At 37.2% G+C, this 19,385-nt stretch overlaps 1 protein-coding gene across 6 annotated transcripts in view; it reads left to right on the plus strand.

The window, feature by feature from the left end:
• The window catches only part of cntnap5b (contactin associated protein family member 5b), a 269,502-nt gene that overhangs the window by 198,253 nt on the left and 51,864 nt on the right, over positions 1-19,385 (plus strand). For 2 of the 6 annotated variants that reach the window (XM_055218079.2, XM_055218081.2), the window contains exon 1: positions 2,087-2,509. The exons of the other annotated variants lie outside the window; for them this stretch is intronic. In XM_055218079.2, the coding sequence (XP_055074054.2) occupies positions 2,413-2,509 (97 nt within the window). In that variant the 5' untranslated portion in view covers positions 2,087-2,412. Of the gene's footprint in view, positions 1-2,086; positions 2,510-19,385 lie in introns of those variants that run through there. 6 annotated transcript variants of the gene reach the window in all.

Genomic DNA, 19,385 nt, shown 5'->3' on the forward strand with positions numbered 1-19,385 from the left:
TGAATATTACATGAAATTGCGTTATATAGTCACGTAAATTTGTGATTCTTTTTTCGTGATATTGTCACAAATTTCCGCATTTTTTTGTGATCGTATAACGAATTTCTGTTTTCGTGTGATTATCACGTATTGGTTACTTAACTTTTTTGTCCTATTTTCTTAGCATTGTTGCTTTGGTTTAGGGTTAGATTTACATAATATGACATCCTTACCCAACTCCAACCATAACGCCAGGCGACATATGAAAAACAAAAATTAGAAAAAATAGTATAAACCAATACACAAAGTGACATTCTAACGCAAACACCAAATCTATCCCTAAACCAAAGCGACAATGGTTTGAATATAGGAAAAAGCAGTTGAGTAACCAATACGTGATAATCACACGAAAACGGAAATCCGTTATACGGTCACGAAAAATTCGGAAATTCTTAATAATATCGCTAAAAAAGAATCAAAAATTTACGTGACTATATCACGAACCTCCGCGAGACTGTGTGGAATATTAATACATATAACACATATTTAAAGTAATTATTTAATGATAAAGAATTCATACAAAGTTTCATAGCATTTCTTTAAATGCTGTTTTTTTCCACTATATTGAATGGTTTGAACTGCACTGTCAGTTAAGAAATGCCATCTAATACAGTCTCGTTTATACATGCGCTACAGCTCCCCCTTCAGTTTTTTAGAGAGTTGTGCAATCATTGCGGTGATTTGAAATCATCGCGATGAGGTCAAACAGTTGCGATGAGATGATTATTTAATCATTGTGACAGCCTTAAATAGTAGAATAGATCACAACGATCTTAAATTTTTCAACATAGGATGTGTCCCTCTCCAAATGACCTCTGGGATTAATGGTTTAATCCCTGTAGTCTGCATTCTATAATCCAGTCTCGAACACATGCCATTGTGCCCTGTGACCGGCCAAAAGATTATCTTTGCCTTGATAAAATGCATTAGGAACTAGGCATCGTTGTTATCATTATACTGTTTATGTATTTATATGAGTGAGTGTGTGTGTGTGTAGTTGTATGCTTCTTGATCTTAAGTCTAGTAATTTTTACACATTATGATTCCGTGCCTTTAATCAGTTGAAAGGCTTTTCTGCTTATTTTATTGTGATGGATTACAGAGCACTCGTCTTGGGTATTTTGGATGATACGGGGAATAATTACCTCAGTTATCCGACTCTAATTCTTTGATGTCAGAGAGAATGCATCACATTAGCATTTTCGTTCTGGAGCATACAGGAGTGATATTAATCTTGAAATGTTTGTTTTTAGATACAAACAAGGGCTTCGAAACGTATTTGGACACGTAGCTCATAGAATTTCATTTCATTTCATAAAATATCAAATCAAGTGTATAATTTGCAAATAATGTTAAGACCTTTTCTTAGAGCTAACTTGACTTCCAAACCCTTTTAAAGTGATTTTAATCAGCTGTGTCTACTGTTTTTAGTCTTAGGCTTTAGGCTTTCACTTGCAAAAGATTATTTGCAGTGGATGAAGGTTGTGCAGAAGGTAAGAAAGAGATGAACCTTAGGATTGTTTATTTTTTAAGGGTGGTGTTGCCACCTTCCCCTAGAATATATGCTGCTTGGTTTGACATGACAAAAGTGTCTGCTACAGCATAAATATAAATTGAATGATTTGTTTGTTATTTATTAAGGACAATGTACAATTTTCAACATAAATGTTACCATTCGATGCATTGTACGAAAGTTAGCCATAAGCTAATTTACATCTGCAGTCCGTATCTGACGTGTTTTTCCCAGACAGGAATGAGATTTAAATACAAACGTTTGTTCAAGTCTGCTGTTTAGTCTGATTTGATAAAGACCCATGTGATTTTTAATCATTAGAGTTTCAAAAGAGATCTCATCAACGTGTTGAACCTCGCTGTCATGTGCGCAGACGGAGCGCAAGTGCGCGTCAAAAGGCGCTGTCCACATCTGTGGTGCTGAAATCTGCTCGCGTGGACTTGCCCACCTGATCTCTCTCTCTCTCTCTCGCTCTCTCTCTCTCTCTCTCTCTCTCTCTCTCTCAAAACTGATCTGCTCTCCACAGATCCTATCACTCGGCTCACAGCGCGCAACCTCCTCACGGCGCGACTGTTGGCTCACGCGTAATAACTCGCCAAACGCGAACGTCTCTTTCTGAACGTCTCTTCAGTTGCATCTGTACGCTTCGGAATACGCACGTAAAAACATTAGGAGGGAAGAAAAGTTAGTACGGACATAATCTGCTGGGAAGAGGCTGATGAAACTATGGGGGGAGTGTCTCACTCGTTCCATCTTTGGAAACACTAGCACGGGCTTAGACAGCCGCTGGACCCGAACCGCTTCTGGAACTATTTTACGCTGGCTGGGAATATAGTACAGCTTTATTGCGCTTTGGCGAGATGATGATGATGATGATGAGGATGATGATAGACGTCCTGAGACTTCAAGCGCTCGCGCTCCTGTGCGCGTTACCAACCACACTGGCAGCCAATAACTGTGAGTATATTTACAGTGGACGTAATTAATATACTAATTAATAAAAATACTTACATTTAGATAATGCTTTGCGATTTTTTTGCTAAATATTTTTTAAACATTTACACAAAACAAAATACACAGATATTTTTTAAAAGTTTCTAAAACATTTGCAATGTTTTATTCTCAATTTTTTTCTCTTATTGTTTTACATTAATACTATTTTTGCTAAGAGCAGCAATAGTGTCTAATGTGATTTTTATATATACAATTTTTTTATATACAAATGAAAGGCTGAAAACTTGCATAAAGGAGTCAATTGGAGTTTTATTATTATTATATATATATCCCAAAATATCAGTATTTTTAATGCATTTGTGTAGGTTTTATGTGTTGAGCTGTTTATGCATCACTGTGAGTAATGCATTGGGTTAAATAAACACATACGTCCAAGGTGCTATAGAAGAGATCAGACTGGGTGACATGTAACTGTCTAGACAACAAGTCAATGTTGCATGTTTTATATCTCATGCACTCCAAAACAAGTGCTTGACGAGCAAAATAATTTATGGGAATGCAAAATAAATAAATAAATGATTTATTGATCAATACAATGTAAGCAATGCATATCGTAGTAATTTGCAGTACAGATACACGTCCGCTAGGAGGCGTCGTTTGTCTATGTTGCCTTTGATATAAAACTGGAGTCCTAACCTGTTCAAGGGCCCTAGGCTTGTCATCAGGAGCACTTTATAGGAGGATTTTATTTTTTAGGAGGACATTACATGTCAATTAGACAAATTTAAACTGAAGTGCAGAGTTTTGTGTTTAAAGAAAACTTTAGTTTATGGAAACAAACAAACCAGCAATGGCAACTTTTGTTATCCTCTCTATGAAATCAAAGTAAGGAGCATCAAAGTTTGATTTCACATTAATTTCATGACCTTACTGCAGACAATATTAAATATATCAAGCTTATATACTGATGTTCTTTAATTTATTTTGTGCATTTATTAGCAATCTCGTGTTACCTGTTACTCTCATAGCATGATTTGTAGCCTCAGACTGTGATACACAGACCAAGGGTTGTCAAACAAAAATATGCAAGTCCCTGACAGAGGATTAATTTGCATATGTGTCTAAACACAGCCTCCAAATAGAGCTTGGCAGATTAAAATGCGATGTCTTGAGTCAGATGTTAATGTTATGATGATAAAGGTCGTTTTGCAAGCTTGTTGGGTTTTAAATGATAACGCGATAGTTATTTGGTCGGTGGATCATTTATGTCGTTTATTTGATGAAGTACACTTACGGTTACTTTGGGCATCTGTTTAAACTTGAGACAAACTGACTTTATGCATCCACTAAAATGCACGGTTAAGATAATTTGGTAATAGCAAAACTTCTCTCCATTATTTGTTTGCAAAAAAAGCCCATTTTAATCATTACTTATCCATGCAATGCATTTTTAAACATAAATTAACAAACTGAGCCAATCAGATGGCTCTTTACTGAAGTTCAATTTTGATTGGCTCATTCTATAGAAACTCTGGAGCAGGAAGTAGCATAATGCGTAATTAGTAGCGTCTTTCTCGCAAAATAAATGTTAACGTTAGATAATAATTATAGATTAGAGACGTAACAGAAGGCTGCGAGATGTCGCGGGCGTGAAACCATCTGCGGTTAAGCGCGAGCAGTTTGCCAACATTAATATCCGCACTAACCGCGCCGTTCTCATAAACCATTAGGTTGCACAAATTATAATTAACAAACGCTTCATACAGCAGATTGCAAATAGATAGATGTCTGCCTCGTAATGAAATTCGCAACTGGAACAAGGCCTAGAAACAGGCGCCGAAAATAAACACGCCTCCGTATACTTTATTTACAGTGTCACGAATATGATTTGAAGACGTATGCGCTCGTGAAATAGATGCATGGCAGTCTATTACGTTTAATGAGAGCCCGAGTCTCTTTGAGAGGGAGTCTGTTGTCGGTGGCCTAGTTTTTCTTTTCTGCTTTGATCGAAAGTGCCTGACAGCGTTCGGCCGTGCAAGTCAATTACTCCATTTAATTACCTGATCTGTAAGGTCCAGACTTGGAGAACTCAGTTGGGAATCTTCTGCTCTTAAATCAGTAAAAGAAAGAGGTCGCAGAGCAGTGGTCCTCAATCTCTAACGGTTTTGCTTCAGGAACCAGATGTTACATTGGAATTGAATAACACATTATCGAAATTCATTGCGGGTTTAATGCGATGTGGTGGTCGTATTTTCTTTGACCTTGTGTAGTTTTGTGTAGCGTTTTCAAGGGTGAAGGCATGTGAATGTGTCTCGTGATGCAAGCATTGTTTTACCCTTGCTTATTATCAATATATTGAACCATCTGTTTATATTTTTCAATTTTATAATCAAAAATATACATAGGTTATAGATGTGACAAAAACAACAAGTTTTTGGGGAGACAACATATTTTTTAGGAATTCTGTGAATTAAAATGCACAAACAAGGAACAATCATACCCAACAAATGGATAAGGGATGGCTCTTCAAAGAACAAATAACATTTCGTTTATTTAAAAAAAATTGCATTTATGAGAAAGAAACAACGTTATGGATGTGACATTTCTCCATTATGTTTGTAACAATTCAGCTTGATCTCATGAAAATTCATACTTATTTTACGAGTTGGCTGATTCGTCTAAATTCTACGCAGCCACTAAGGAGACATCGAGAAAAAATTAAATAAAGTTTAGTTTCGCGTGCGCACGTGAAACTATCGCGTGAAAGCGAAAGATTCATGTGCGCACGCGAAAGATTCATGTGTGCACGCGATAGTTTACGTGTGCACGCAAAACTAAACTTTTAAAAAAAATCTGCACAAAGGTTTCGCATGAGCACATGAAAGTTTCACATGAGCACGCAAAAGTTTCACGTGAGCACATGAAACTAAACTTAGGGGCTCGTTAAAATCCATACAAAGTGAATTGTGCAAAAACGTACTATTATCATAAAAACAATATTGAAACCCTAAACCAACAAATAGAGAAGTGATGGCTATTCAAAGAACATTAATATTTAGTTTATTTTCATTTTAGTTTGCACATTTATGAGGTAGCAACAACTGTATGAATGTGACATGTCTACGTTATACTAACAATTCAGCTTGATCTCACGAGAATTCGTACTTATTTTACGAGTTAGCTAATTCGTTTAAATTTATATGAAGTGAATTGTACAAAAACTTACGATTAATGTAAAAAAAAACAATAATGAAACCCCCCCAACCCAACAAATGGAGATGGGACAGCTCTTCAAAAAACATTAATATTTAGTTTATTTTCATTTTAGTGTGCGCCCTTATGAGAAAGAATCAACGTTACGGATGCGACATTTCTACGTTATGGATGTAACAATTCAACTTGATCTCATGAGAATTCGTACTTATTTTACAAGTTGGGTAATTCATCTAAATATGAAGTGAATCGTACAAAAACGTACGATTATCATGAAAAACAAGAATGAAACCCCACCCCTAACCCAACAAATAGAGGAGGGACGACTTTTCAAATAACATTTAGTATTTTGTTTATTTTCATTTTTACTGTGTGCACTTATGAGAAAGTATCAACATTATGGAAGCGGCATTTCTCTGTTATTGATGTAACAATTCAACCTTATCTCATGAGAATTTGTACTTATTTTACGAGTTGGCTAATTCGTATAAATTCATACGAAGTAAATCGTACAAAAACGTACGATTATCATAAAAAACAATAATAAAACTCCACCCCTAACCCAACAAATAGAGAAGGGATGGGTCTTCAAAAAACGTTAAAACGGCAATTTATGAGGTATAAACAATGTTATGGATGCGATATTTCTCCGTTATGGATGTAACAATTCAGTCTGACCTCATGAGAATTCATACTTATTTTACGAGTTGGCTAATTCGTCAAAATTTATACTAAATTAATCGTACAAAAACGTGTGTTTATCATAAAAAATATAATGAAACCCCACCCCTAACCCAACAAATGGAGAAGTGATGGCTTTTCAAAGAAAAATTTATATATAGTTTATTTTTATTTTAGCATGAGCATTTACAAGGAAGAAACAACGTTATGGATGCAACATTTCTACGTTATGGATGTAAAGATTCAGCCTGATCTCACAAGAATTTGTACTTATTTTACAAGTTTGTTAATTCGTCTTAATTCATACGAAGTGAATCATACAAAAACATATGATTATCATAAAAAATAAAAATAAGCCCCTCCCCTAACCCAACATAAGGCAGAAGTGACGGCTTTTCGAGGTTGAAGAACATTTAATATTTAGTTAATTTTCATTTTAGTTATCGCATTGAGGAAGAAAAACGTTATGGATGCGACATTTATCAAATATGGATGTACCAATTCAGCCTGATCTCACAAGAATTCGTACTTATTTTACAAGTTGGCTACTTTGTATAAATTCATACAAAGTGAATCGTACAAAAACATACGATTATCATGAAAAACAAGAATAAGCCCCGCCCCAAACCCAACAAATGGAGACGGGACGACTCTTCAAAGAACATTATTTTCGATTTTTGGCACGCACTTATAAGAAAGAATCAACGTAATGGATGCGATATTTCTACGTTATAGATGTAAAAATTCAGCCTGATCTCACAAGAATTCGTACTTATTTTACGAGTTGGCTAATTCGCCTAAATTTATACCTACTAAGTGAATCCTACAAAAACATACAGTTATCATAAAAATTATTTTTACTTTAGTGTATGCATTTATGAGGTACAAACAATGTTATGGATGCGACATTTCTTTGTTATGGATGTAACAATTTAGTCTGATTTCACAAGAATTTGTACTTTACGCGTTGGCTAATTCGTCTAAATTCTAAAATACGAAGTAAATCGTACAAAAACGTACGATTATCATAAAAAACAATAATGAAACCCCACCCCTAACCCAACAAATGGAGAAGACACAGCTATTCAATTAACATTAATATTTAATTAATTAATTAGTCTAAATTTATAAGTTAATCGTACATTCGAAAAAAACAACAACCCTTAAACCCAACATCACATGCAAAAGCAAATCGTACAAAAACCTACAGTACGAATGTGGTTGTATAAATCAATACGAATTAGCCACCTTGAAAAGTATACGTACAAATTGCCATGAAATTGCTAATTTTTTTATAAACATAAACAGGGACCTCACACTGACATTTAAGCCACCAACTACTGAAGGACTGCATAACGATAAATCGCAACGTTTTCAAAATAAAAGTTTTTGTTTACATCATATGTATATATACAGAATTATTATACACTTTACACTTCGTTCTGTTAACAATCATAACAATCGTTATGTTTTTTTATTCAAAGTTTTTTCAGAATTGTTTAGATACTTTTGGTAAAAAACTTCTTTTTCATGTACATGCCCTCATGTCCTGGTGTATCAAGGTAAAATACAAAATATGTTGTAATGTCCTAGCTGGTTCACGGAGCGTAAGGGCATCACTTTTGGCTTTCTGACTCCTCTCTGTCTTCTTTATCTCTCGCTCACTCGCTCTCTATCTATCTCTCTATCTGTGTCCCTGTCTAGGAAAGAAAATAGCTGTGCTTGCAGCGTACAGTAGATCATTGTCTAACTCAATAATTGCCTCTATCTTGTCAGCACATGTGTCAGCTGTAATTTCGCCCCCAAACAAGAGGCGGATCCATAGCCGTTGTTTGCGGCTGACCTTAAAAGTTAAAGACAAACAACTTTCCCCCTCCAAACTCCAGACCCGCTCGTGAATGGCCTTCGCTCGCGCATCCCCGTCTGTTGTTCTGTCTGCAGTGAAGTGTTTATCACGACAACGCCGCTGGGTATTTTAAGACGCTTTGTAAATGCCAGAAAACCTATTTTGAAAGATGCGTGGGATGATGGGACAACAGACAGAAAATGATACTTAACATGAATCTTAGTCCGTCTCTGTATGATCCATGCAATATCTCGGTTTTCAATAAGCGGCAAATTACATTGGAAATTGTAAAGCGGTAATCAGAAGATAAGTAAGTTGTTATGCCCTCAAGGTTTTCATGCAATGTTAGAAGCTGGTAAAATTGTGGTAAATATATTAAAAAGTAATAAATGTTCATTTTGTGATGCTGTATGCATTGCATTCGCTATCTAATGCTGTTTAATATAAGTAGCTTTATTAACATTTGTGAAAAGTTGAGGGGCTGCTTTTATAAATATACACTCCCGGGTCCAAGGTAATTTTACCAAGTTGGACATGTTTGTGGATTTTCATTTTTGTTGGTCCTGGAAATCGTTCCTATCAGCCAGTTAGCTTTTTAAGTTAAGTGCAGAGTTGGCATAAGGGCACACTGTCGTTGGTGCCAACTATGCACTCATGCCAACTTTGCACTTAACTGCACCTTTGCACAGGTGACGCTTTAGCACCATTGCAGTTTCATGCATTACACTGTTAATTTCTGTTCACTGTTTATTTACATTTTTCCCCTTGGCACCCTTACAGTTTTATACATCACATGTTTACTTATGTAACACTTTTATTTATATGTCACACTTTTTATATTGTATGTTTATTCACACATTTGGACCCTTGGCACCTTCGCAGCTTTATGCATCACATGTTTACGTATACATTGCACTGTCAGCCTGATCTCATGAGAATTCTTACATATTTTACAAAAACGTACTATTATCATCGAAAACAATAACGAAACCCCACCCCTAACCCCAATGTCAGAGGGGGGAAGAAAAATCATACAAAAATGTACAAATGTTTCATCATATCTATATTTTTTGTCTCCTTATAAACTTTTAAATATGGGTATTTTTCTTAAAAAAAAATTTTTTAGCAATAAGCTGAAATAATTCTATTTTTGTGAAGGAATTTTGTTAGAGATCAGATCCAGAATGATTATCAAAACACACACGGAGTGTAAAATTAGTAAATGTTTTTTTTGCTTCAGTTTTTTTATCCATCTAGTGGATATTTGCGGTATTATAGATTTACATAACAACTAATCAGGAACACATTTTTTTTATGCAAATGTTTTCTCTTAATTGACAAGATAACTTGTCAATGGCGGGGAAAGAGTTAAACATGACAGGGTTTATATGTAATATTGTTAAATTCGTGCAACCCTTGCAATTTTATACATAATTCTGTTTATGTATGCATATGTTTTAATATTTATATTCTGCACTCATATTTGGTATTTTTAAATTGCTTTTTTTTGTAAAGATGTTTAAATAACTTTTTTTTTACTTTATAATGCGTTAATGGAGGCTGATATATGAAATTTTATTTTACCTTCACAATGACAATAACGTTCCTCTAAGTTCTAAATGTCAAGATTTTGTATGTCAAGAGTTAACTCATCAATTAAAAGAAAACGCTTCCCTGCCAATGACGAGTTTTTCCAGCAATCCATGTTTGCGCTATTATCCACCATATGGCGCTCTTACCCAACTGGGAGCAACCCATCAGGTCAAACAGTTCAAACTCTGTGTATGTTTTGATCATTGCTATGTTTTGATTATTGCACAGTGTAGTAAGGTCATGATCTTAAAATCGTGCCGTGTGTCCTGGGCTTAAGACACAAATTTTGAGTTCATTCAACTTAAAAATATTTGTTGACTCAAAAAAGTGTAAAAATGGTTGTGTCAAATAATATTTTTAAGTTGAATGAACTCAAAATTGTAAGGCAACCAGGTAACTTGCGAACAGATGATTGACAGATTTATTATAAGTTCTCTTAACGGCGCTATTTACAAACCTGAAGCCAGGTATTTTAATACACTGATGTTTTCTCCCCATACTTTGAGAAACACATTTTTTAATGCATTTTTCTCTAATGAGATGTTGTCTGCATTAGTGGGCGTTTAGTTTGCCAAACATATGTTACGCAATTTCGTAAGTATCACCCGAAGCACAACAAAGCCCTAACAAGCTGTTAATGATGTTCACAAATATTCCAGAAACTTCTGTTGTCGTCCCACACTTGTCGCGAAACAACATTTGTGTTTGTTACTGTGATCTTTGTTTGCAGTACACAATAGATGACCTGTTAACATTTCTCAGGGGCTTTGATGCTTGCCAGGGTTGTGGGTTGTTTTGTATTTAAGTAACACATTGTTGGTCTATGATTACTAGGTTTAAAAAGCAACAATTAAAAACATTGTGATTTAGTATATTTGAACTAAGCAGTATTTTTGTGTTAAACTTGTATATAATATATAAAACAACAATAATAGATGAAAGAATTATTACCTTTAATTTTAAATTTGAAACAATATTTCAACATAACTCGTCTTTTTTAGTCTAATGTCAATCCAGTCTCGTGTCTTTTGAAGACCGTGTCGTTTTATTTTTCTTCTGCGCAATTGTGACGGGAGATGTTGAGGAGACTCTCCAAGCTACTGTAGTTTCAAGCAATCCAGATTGTCAAAAGTAGAAATGTAAGCCTGTATGACTTAAGCTACAGTATATGATGTGTGCCGTATTTCAATATGATGGCTTTGTGTGAAAAACAGACTGAAATTTAAGTTGCTAAAGACTTAAAAACCACCTTGTGCTACTGCGTGGAATGGGAGGAGGTTTTAGCGAGTCAATACATGGGTGAGCGCTGGTCATGACCTGCATTTAAACGTCCCTCAGGTGACTCACGATCAATCAAGATCTTACTGCGTTTCTCAGCTCGACTCTTTTAAACAGTGCATGTTTTGACCGGAGGAGAACCTCTGGAGGAATTCGGTGAGAATATTTTTCCCACACAGCATACCGTTTACAGTGAATGAATATGAGGATGGCTGTATGGCTCCATAAGAGACCTTTAACATCAACAGAACCTTTGTTTTGCACAAAATGTTCGACAGACTATATAAAAGATCAGAAAGAAAAGTTTATTTAGGAACCTTTGAGTATATAAGAATTATTGGAAACACCATACTAATACTGTGTTTGACCCACTTTCGCCTTCAGAACTGCCTTAATTCTATGTGGCATTGATTCAATAAAGTGCTGAAAGCATTCTTTAGAAATGTTGGCTCATATTGATAGGATAGCATCTTGTAGTTGATGGAGATTTGTGGGATGCACATCCAGGGCACGAAGCTCCCGTTTCACCACATCCCAAAGATGCTCTATTAGGTTGAGATCTGGTGACTGTGGGGGCCATTTTAGTACAGTGAACTCATTGTCATGTTCAAGAAACCAATTTGAAATGATTCGAGCTTTGTGACGTGTTGCATTATCCTGCTGAAAGTAGCCATCAGAGGATGGGTACATGGTGGTCATAAAGGGATGGACATGGTCAGAAACAATGCTCAGGTAGGCCGTGGCATTTAAACGATGCCCAATTGTCACTAAGGGGCCTAAAGTGTACCAAGAAAACACCCCCACACCATTACACCACCACCACCCTGCACAGTGGTAACAAGGCATGATGGATCCATGTTCTCATTCTGTTTACGCCAAATTCTGACTCTACCATCTAAATCAGACTATCTCAACAGAAATTTCCACAGAAGTTTCTTCAACTGTCCAATTTTGGTGAGCTTGTGCAAATTGTAGCCTCTTTTTCCTATTTGTAGTGGAGATGACTGTTACCTGGTGGGGTCTTTGCTGTTGTAGCCCATCCGCATCAAGGTTGTGTGTGTGTGGCTTCACAAATGCTTTGTTGCATACCTCGGTTGTAACGAGAGGTTATTTCAGTCAAAGTTGCTCTTCTATCAGCTTGAATCAGTCGGCTCATTCTCCTCTGACCTTAAGCATCAACAAGACATTTTCGCCCACAGGACTGCCGCATACTGGATGTTTTTCCCTTTTCACACCATTCTTTGTAAACCCTAGAAATGGTTGTGAGCAGATTGTGAAATACTCAGACCGGCCCGTCTGGCACCAACAACCATGCCACGCTCAAAATTGCTTAAATCACCTCTCTTTCCCATTCTGACATTCAGTTTGGAGTTCGGAAGATTGTCTTGACCAGGACCACACCCCTAAAAGCATTGAAGCAACTGCCATGTCATTGGTTGATTAGATACTTGCATTAATGAGAAATTGAATGGGTGTTCCTAATAATCCTTTAGGTGAGTGTACATATATATATGAATGTTCAAGTCCAATAAGCTATGGTTACGGTCTTGGAATACTGAAAACGTTCCCAAAAAATGTCTCAAAATGAAGCATAGTGTTTGAATGCCATTGTAGTGAGTAAATCATGATCTTTATTTTTAGGTCAACTATTTCTACAAAACACATGACTTCAAACCTAAACAAAGCCAGTTTGACATTCTGTGAAATAAATCACATCCATTCGAGACTCGTCTCACTGTGTTTCACCTGCCGAGGTGAGCGCCGTGTTTCACAGACGAAGTGAGTAGCGTCTGTGTCGCTGTCAGCTTTAAATAATAGCCTCACTTTCATTTTCCTCTATTACATCAGCCGTCGCTGCCATGGGCAACCACTACGAAAATCAGGTCAGCGCTAAATGCCAGACTTGAAGAGGGGGCAAAAAACGTGGCCCGAGTCATTTTAATTACCCAGAATGCTGCGAGAGAGGGCACCAGGTTTCGAGTGAAATTGTAAATGGGACATTTCAGAACGTGGAGTGCTGTCGTATCCCAGCCTGATCGCACAAGAATTGTTGTGTATTTTATGAGTTGCTAATTCGAAATTAACAATAACGAAAACCCACCGCAAATCCCTACGACATGGGGCAAAAGCCACCTCAGCCCCTACATATGAATTGCCATAAGATAGTGTTGCGTATACAGTGGGTTAACAATTTTTATAAACTAAACTAAAATGTCGAGAATGTTGCTTGTCAATCATGCACGATTTAAGATTATTTTATTTATGTCAGACACTTTTATCCAAAGCGACTTACAAAGCACACACCTTGGTTCAATATCCCCAAAAAGCCAAATAAATGCAGTAATCCTCAAAGGAAAAGCTGTGTACCGTGTACAAAAGATCTAGGACACTCCGGGAGCGTGCAAAGTCCCAGACAGGATTTAAATTAGTGTTCACACGTTCAACAGCATGTTGGTGTCCGGGCATTCAACATTTCCTATTTGACTTTTCCCCCCTTATTGCTTTCTCTTTGTGCGTCCGTTGAAAAAGTTTGTTGGAGGTACCAGACCCATTTCAATGTGAGAAAAGCTTTTTGAGAACTACATTAAATCGTATGTTCAGTCACACAGCTCGGGTACACAGCAACATCCAGGGAATTCCATTAAAGGTGGAGACTCTTAAAAGCGCAGCTGGGCTCGGGAAAAATAGACTGTCGTACTGCGTTTGCACCTGACCACTTTGAGATTCAATAAAGCGTAAAATATCGCCAGGAAGGGGGTTTGGCTCAGAACTGCCGTCTGCAATTTCGTGGATTCCTGCGTCGGCTAATAACATTGTATGTGTTTTCAATACCGACCATTTACTTAACAGTCGAGAATGCAGCTTGGCACACATGTTGTGTTTTTCTTCCGTTTTTCTCACAACACTAACAGTTTGCGTCGTCTGATTGTCTAGCAAGCAAAACAAGCTAATACCTCCGCCGCTAAGTTTTTTTTTCTACCCATAAACATCAATTTCACAGCATGCATATGTCAGTAGAAAATGCTGTGCTGACTAGCACAATTTCCAAGGTAAACATAAAAATTTAATCTTTCCCATCCCACCGGCCTGTCATCGCATTCATACACAATCCATCTGATCCCGGTAGAAACAATTACGTGCCGAGTGTTTGTCAAATAAAGAAAAACAATGTTTTATACAGTTCAACAAGCAGTTGTGTGTGCGTCCGCAAACAGCGCCGGGCTTTGTGTTTCTCATAAATTGCTATTCGTATGTGTGTGTGTGTGTGTTGTGTGTGTGTAAACAGAGCTGCGCTTGATTCATTAAACAGTTTTATTAATTACAAGCATACGTGAAAACACTCAGCTTTCACTAATTAATGAGCTAAACTGAGATTAATAATACCATGATTAGCCAATCATGTAAACACTAATCAGCTTATTGTATTTGATTACAATGAATTATTTTTGGCATAACGATTTGCACTGTATGTAAATTATGTAAATATTTTAAGACCGGTGGATGTGTTGTCTTAAATCTGTATGTTAGAAAAACAACTCTGGAGAGACTTTTTCACGAAGCATGAGACTTAAAGGGGTAGTTCACCTCAAAATTAAAATTCTGTCCTTGTTTACTCACTCTCATGTTATTAAAAACCTGTATGAATTTTTTTAAATGAAAATATTTTGAGCAATGTTTTTATCCAAACCATTTTGGAGCACCATTGACTTCAGTAGTAATATTTCCTACAATGGAAGTCAATGGTGCTTCAGTTTTCTGCTTCATCCCGCAGAACAAAAAAATGATACAGGTTTGTAACAACATGAAGGTGAATAATGACCGAATTTTCCTTTTTGGGTAAACTATCCCTTTAAGAAAAATAAACAAGAAATGTTGTTTTTTTTTTAGTTTAAGAAATATCCTGTTTTTTGCAAAAACGCGATTGCGCTAAATCAACAAAATAGCGCATTATTTTGGGATCCTGCATAAATAATTTTGTCGCAAATTAATCGCAAAAATCAAAAAAGTCTCATTATTTTTGTAGCATTTTCTCACATAATACGTGACATAGTCACGCATTATTATTATTAGTCACGCATTATTATTACGCAGTATTACATCATTTCATAAAAAAATCAACCTGATCTCACAAATTTCCGTGAAATAGTCACGCATTATTTTGCTCAGTTTTGCGTGACATTGTCACGTATTTCCGCCATATTACGTGCCCCTGCCACGACTTTCTTTTCCGTTACAGTTTCACGTATTGGTTACTCAACTATTTTTCCTATTTTTTTTACAATTGTCGCTTCGGTTTGGGATTAGAACAACTTTCTGTTACATAAAATGACATCCTTACCCAAACCCAACTCTAACCCTAACGTCAGGTGACAATGGTTTAAAAAGCATACGAAAAAATAATATAAACCAATACTTTAAGTGACTTCCTAACGCAAACAGCAAATCTAACCCCAAACCGAAGCGACAATTGTTTAAAAATAGGAAAAACAGTTACCAATACGTGAAACTGTCACGGAAAAGAAAGTCGTGGCAGGGCCACGTAATATGGTGGAAATACGTGACAATGTCACGCAAAACTGAGCAAAATAATGCGTGACTATTTCACGGAAATTTGTGAGATCAGGTTGATTTTTTTTATGAAATGATGTAATACTCTGTCATGATACAGATTTAAACATTTCTGGATTTATTTTACAAGCGCACATAAACAATCTTTCTCTCCAGCACGCTGCACCCAGCACAAATAACAGCCAATCACAATCTCCTGAGCACATATCACTACATTATATTTTCATAAATTTTTACCGTGGGTTCACCAGCCGCGTTTGAGGCATCAAATTTCGCGTCTGCCGTGTCTAGTTTGCCGCTTGAACATTTTGAGTTTACCCGCTTCATTCGCGCGTGAAATTCTAGTCATCAAGACATCACGCGGAAATTCACGTCATGCCTTCCATAGGCTTTTGCGACTCCGCTCGCTTCCTGTAATCACTTCACTACTAGAGCAAGCTCCGTTTTTCCGCCAAAGTACACATTTTTTCAACTCGCGCGTTTGCCGCGGCAACGCTAAATTTGCGCCATTCGTGTAATAGCACTTTTGGGAGTACTCCGACTCGGTGCAGTAACACCCTCCCTCTCCCATTATGAGAGGAAGAAGGGGAGCGGACTTTTCAGGCGAGTCAAAGTACTCCCAAAAGTGCTATTACGCCATAAAATATAGTTCCTCTTTTAAATCCGCTTAGAAAAGCGCTACGTTTTATTTTGTACCACCAAACTGGCTTGTATAACTACTCGTCTTAAATAGGAAAAACGTTGATGTGTTTGGTCACTTCTAACTTTATCTCTGATTGGTACCATTGAATGAATGGGGCTAAGCTAAATGCTATCGAAGCGTCGCAGCGCGCTCCAGCGCTTACGTGCACGCACACAGATGATAGAGGGATGTATCAACAATTCTTAGTTAAGGTAATAACATATTTTATTGAAAATGAGTAGACTATTCCTTTAAGTCAATGCAAAGACGAGATTAGGCATCCTGAGGCACGGCGAATGGCGGGTTTCGCGCAAATTGAGCATTGTCGCGGGAAACGCGCTAGTTGGAGAATCTGAACTTCAGCGGATTTTCGCGGCACGATAAACAATTATGACCTTGCTGTAGTAGTGACGTGATTACAGGAAATGAGCGGAGTCTCAGCTGAGTCCCACAAGCCCCTCCCATGATGCGAATTTCCACGTGGATGTGTCGAATGACTAGAATTTCACGCGGGGCTTACTCGCGTGAATGAAGTGAGTAAACTGAAATGTTCAAGCGTCCAACTACGTGCGAATACCGTGGCTGTGTGAATGCACCATTAGAGGTTTTTGCAGCGAAAAACAATAAAATTGGTTAAATACCAAAGCACAAGGATAAAATATGGAGGCACATCAATAACATCATTAGTTTTTATTCTTTCTGGAGATTCACAATGTTTACCCACATATAGGAAGATGGCGCATTTTAATATAAAAAGTATTCATTTGTATTCAACCGAAAAACAAAAGTCATATACATCAGCGATGGCATGAAATTATAACAATAAATTATGAGAGATTTTGTTGAATTATTCCATAAAATCGAATACAGGATTTTTTGCAAAGGTCTGAGAAAGTGATGCTCCTCCAATGCACAATTTCACGCAGTCGAGTCCAAACTGATATAAATGAATTCGCTGTTACACTTTTAAAATGCATATTTCTATCTGTCAAGCACTGAATGAAGCACTGTATCAATTTCTATCTCAGGCATTACCCTTAAAGCATCAGGTGTTAAGCAGTCCCTAACTTTATCTCGCCTCCCTTCCGCTTAAGGAAAATCTAATCTAGACGTCTCAGCCAGTGGACATTCAGCACCACCAGTTCTGTGCTTTTCGCTCCGCACGCCCATCACCGCCAAGAATCGCTTGGCACGGATAGAAATTCCCTGTCAGTCATCTCCATCATTCATATTTATGAGTTTCAGTAACATCACTCGCTCAATTTGCTGGCTTTACTTGCTTGGAGAGGAGAAGATGGCTGGATAGCGACAGACACACTGTTGAAAAATGCATCATGGGGTGGGGTTTTAAAAGGATTCGTCTGCTTCGGAGGGCTTTTCATTAGGGATTTTTCCCAAACTAAATATACGGCAGAGCCCGAGGAGGACGTTTCATTTATGGCTTATTTGCTCAGAGATGTCCGACCTCCCTCAAAACCGTGGTAATGGGGATGAAGGGGCCAGATTTTGCTCCTGGCCTCTCTCCTTCCTGTGACCTTACCCGACGCTTACAGTTTCATGTGTTTCTCATCCTTATGTCTCTCTCTCTTTTATCTTCATGTCTCTGAGGAATACATTTGGATGCTGTGAGTGATAGTATTAGATGTCAGGCTCATTCAGAAAGCTTTTCAAAGGTTAATTAGCTGAGAAATCAGTTCAGCTTCCACAAACACTCAAGCGAGACTCGGAGAGCCATTGACACATGCTCTCTCTCTCTCTCTCTCTCTCTCTCTCTCTCTGTCTATATGTTAATCAGAGGATTTAAGTCTCGTAGTCTATTTTTAAATTAAGTTTACCGTTACAAGTACTACAGACTGCTTCCATGCTGGTCCATTAATCATTAACTTTATCTAAGATTAACATTTAAAGTCAACATGAAGCATAAATACATATTTACAATATTATGGGCATATTTCTGTGTATAAATATAATAATATATGAGATTTTAACTTTTGGGGAATTGACTGGATTGTTTGCACAGCAAGTTTTGGTCTTACTTATACTGTGCGTACAGAGTTACTGTTTAATATTTCATAAGCTTCGTTTTCCTTGTCTCTACTGTGCTTATATGTATTTGCTGTAAAGCTGCTTTGACACAATGCAAATTTGTTAAAAGCGCTATTGTTGTAATGCGTTTCATTTCTTGAAACTTTTGTGGAGCACGTAAACATTTTGGGCTACTGGTTGACATTCCTTTACCGACATCATCCAGAATGTTGCGTACATTGCTTAAGTTCCGTTAAGCAATGTAAATCTTACTGGTCACATTAATATCTAAACAATAGTAATGTAAACAATGTTGCGTAAACAATGTTGATTTCATATTGTTTCTTTCTTATTACGCAACAAACGTCTGTACTCTGCAAAATTGCTTCCGTCAATTGCGGTTTAAGTCTTTTGCATGTGCTTTATTACATTTTCAACATGATCTCACGTAAAAAAGTTGTGTTATATTCTACCGAGCCCCTAAGGTGACATTGGAGGAAAAAAATCGAAAGTTTAGTTTCATGTGCTCACGCGAAACCTTCATGTGCAGAATTTTTTTAAGTTTAGTTTCGCATGAGCACGCAAAAGTTTCACGTGAGCACGCGAAAGTTTAACGTGAGCACACAAAACTAAACGCAGTAGTTTCACGTGCGTACGCGATAGTTTCATGTGCACACGTGAAAGTTTCACATGAGCACACGAAAGTTTCACGTGAGCACGCGAAAGTTTCACGTGAGCACGCGAAAGTTTCACGTGAGCACGCGAAAGTTTCACGTGAGCACGCGAAAGTTTCACGTGAGCACGCGAAAGTTTCACGTGAGCACGCGAAAGTTTCACGTGAGCACGTGAAACTAAACACAGTAGTTGCACGTGAGCATGCGAAACGAAACGCGGTAGTTTCATGTGCACGCACGAAAGTTTCATGTGCCCACGCGAAAGTTTCACTTTATTATGCGAAAGTTTCACGTGAGCATGCAAAACTAAACTTTATT

This window comes from Misgurnus anguillicaudatus, chromosome 23 (genome assembly GCF_027580225.2).
Source record: "Misgurnus anguillicaudatus chromosome 23, ASM2758022v2, whole genome shotgun sequence".
Taxonomy (NCBI): domain Eukaryota; kingdom Metazoa; phylum Chordata; class Actinopteri; order Cypriniformes; family Cobitidae; genus Misgurnus; species Misgurnus anguillicaudatus.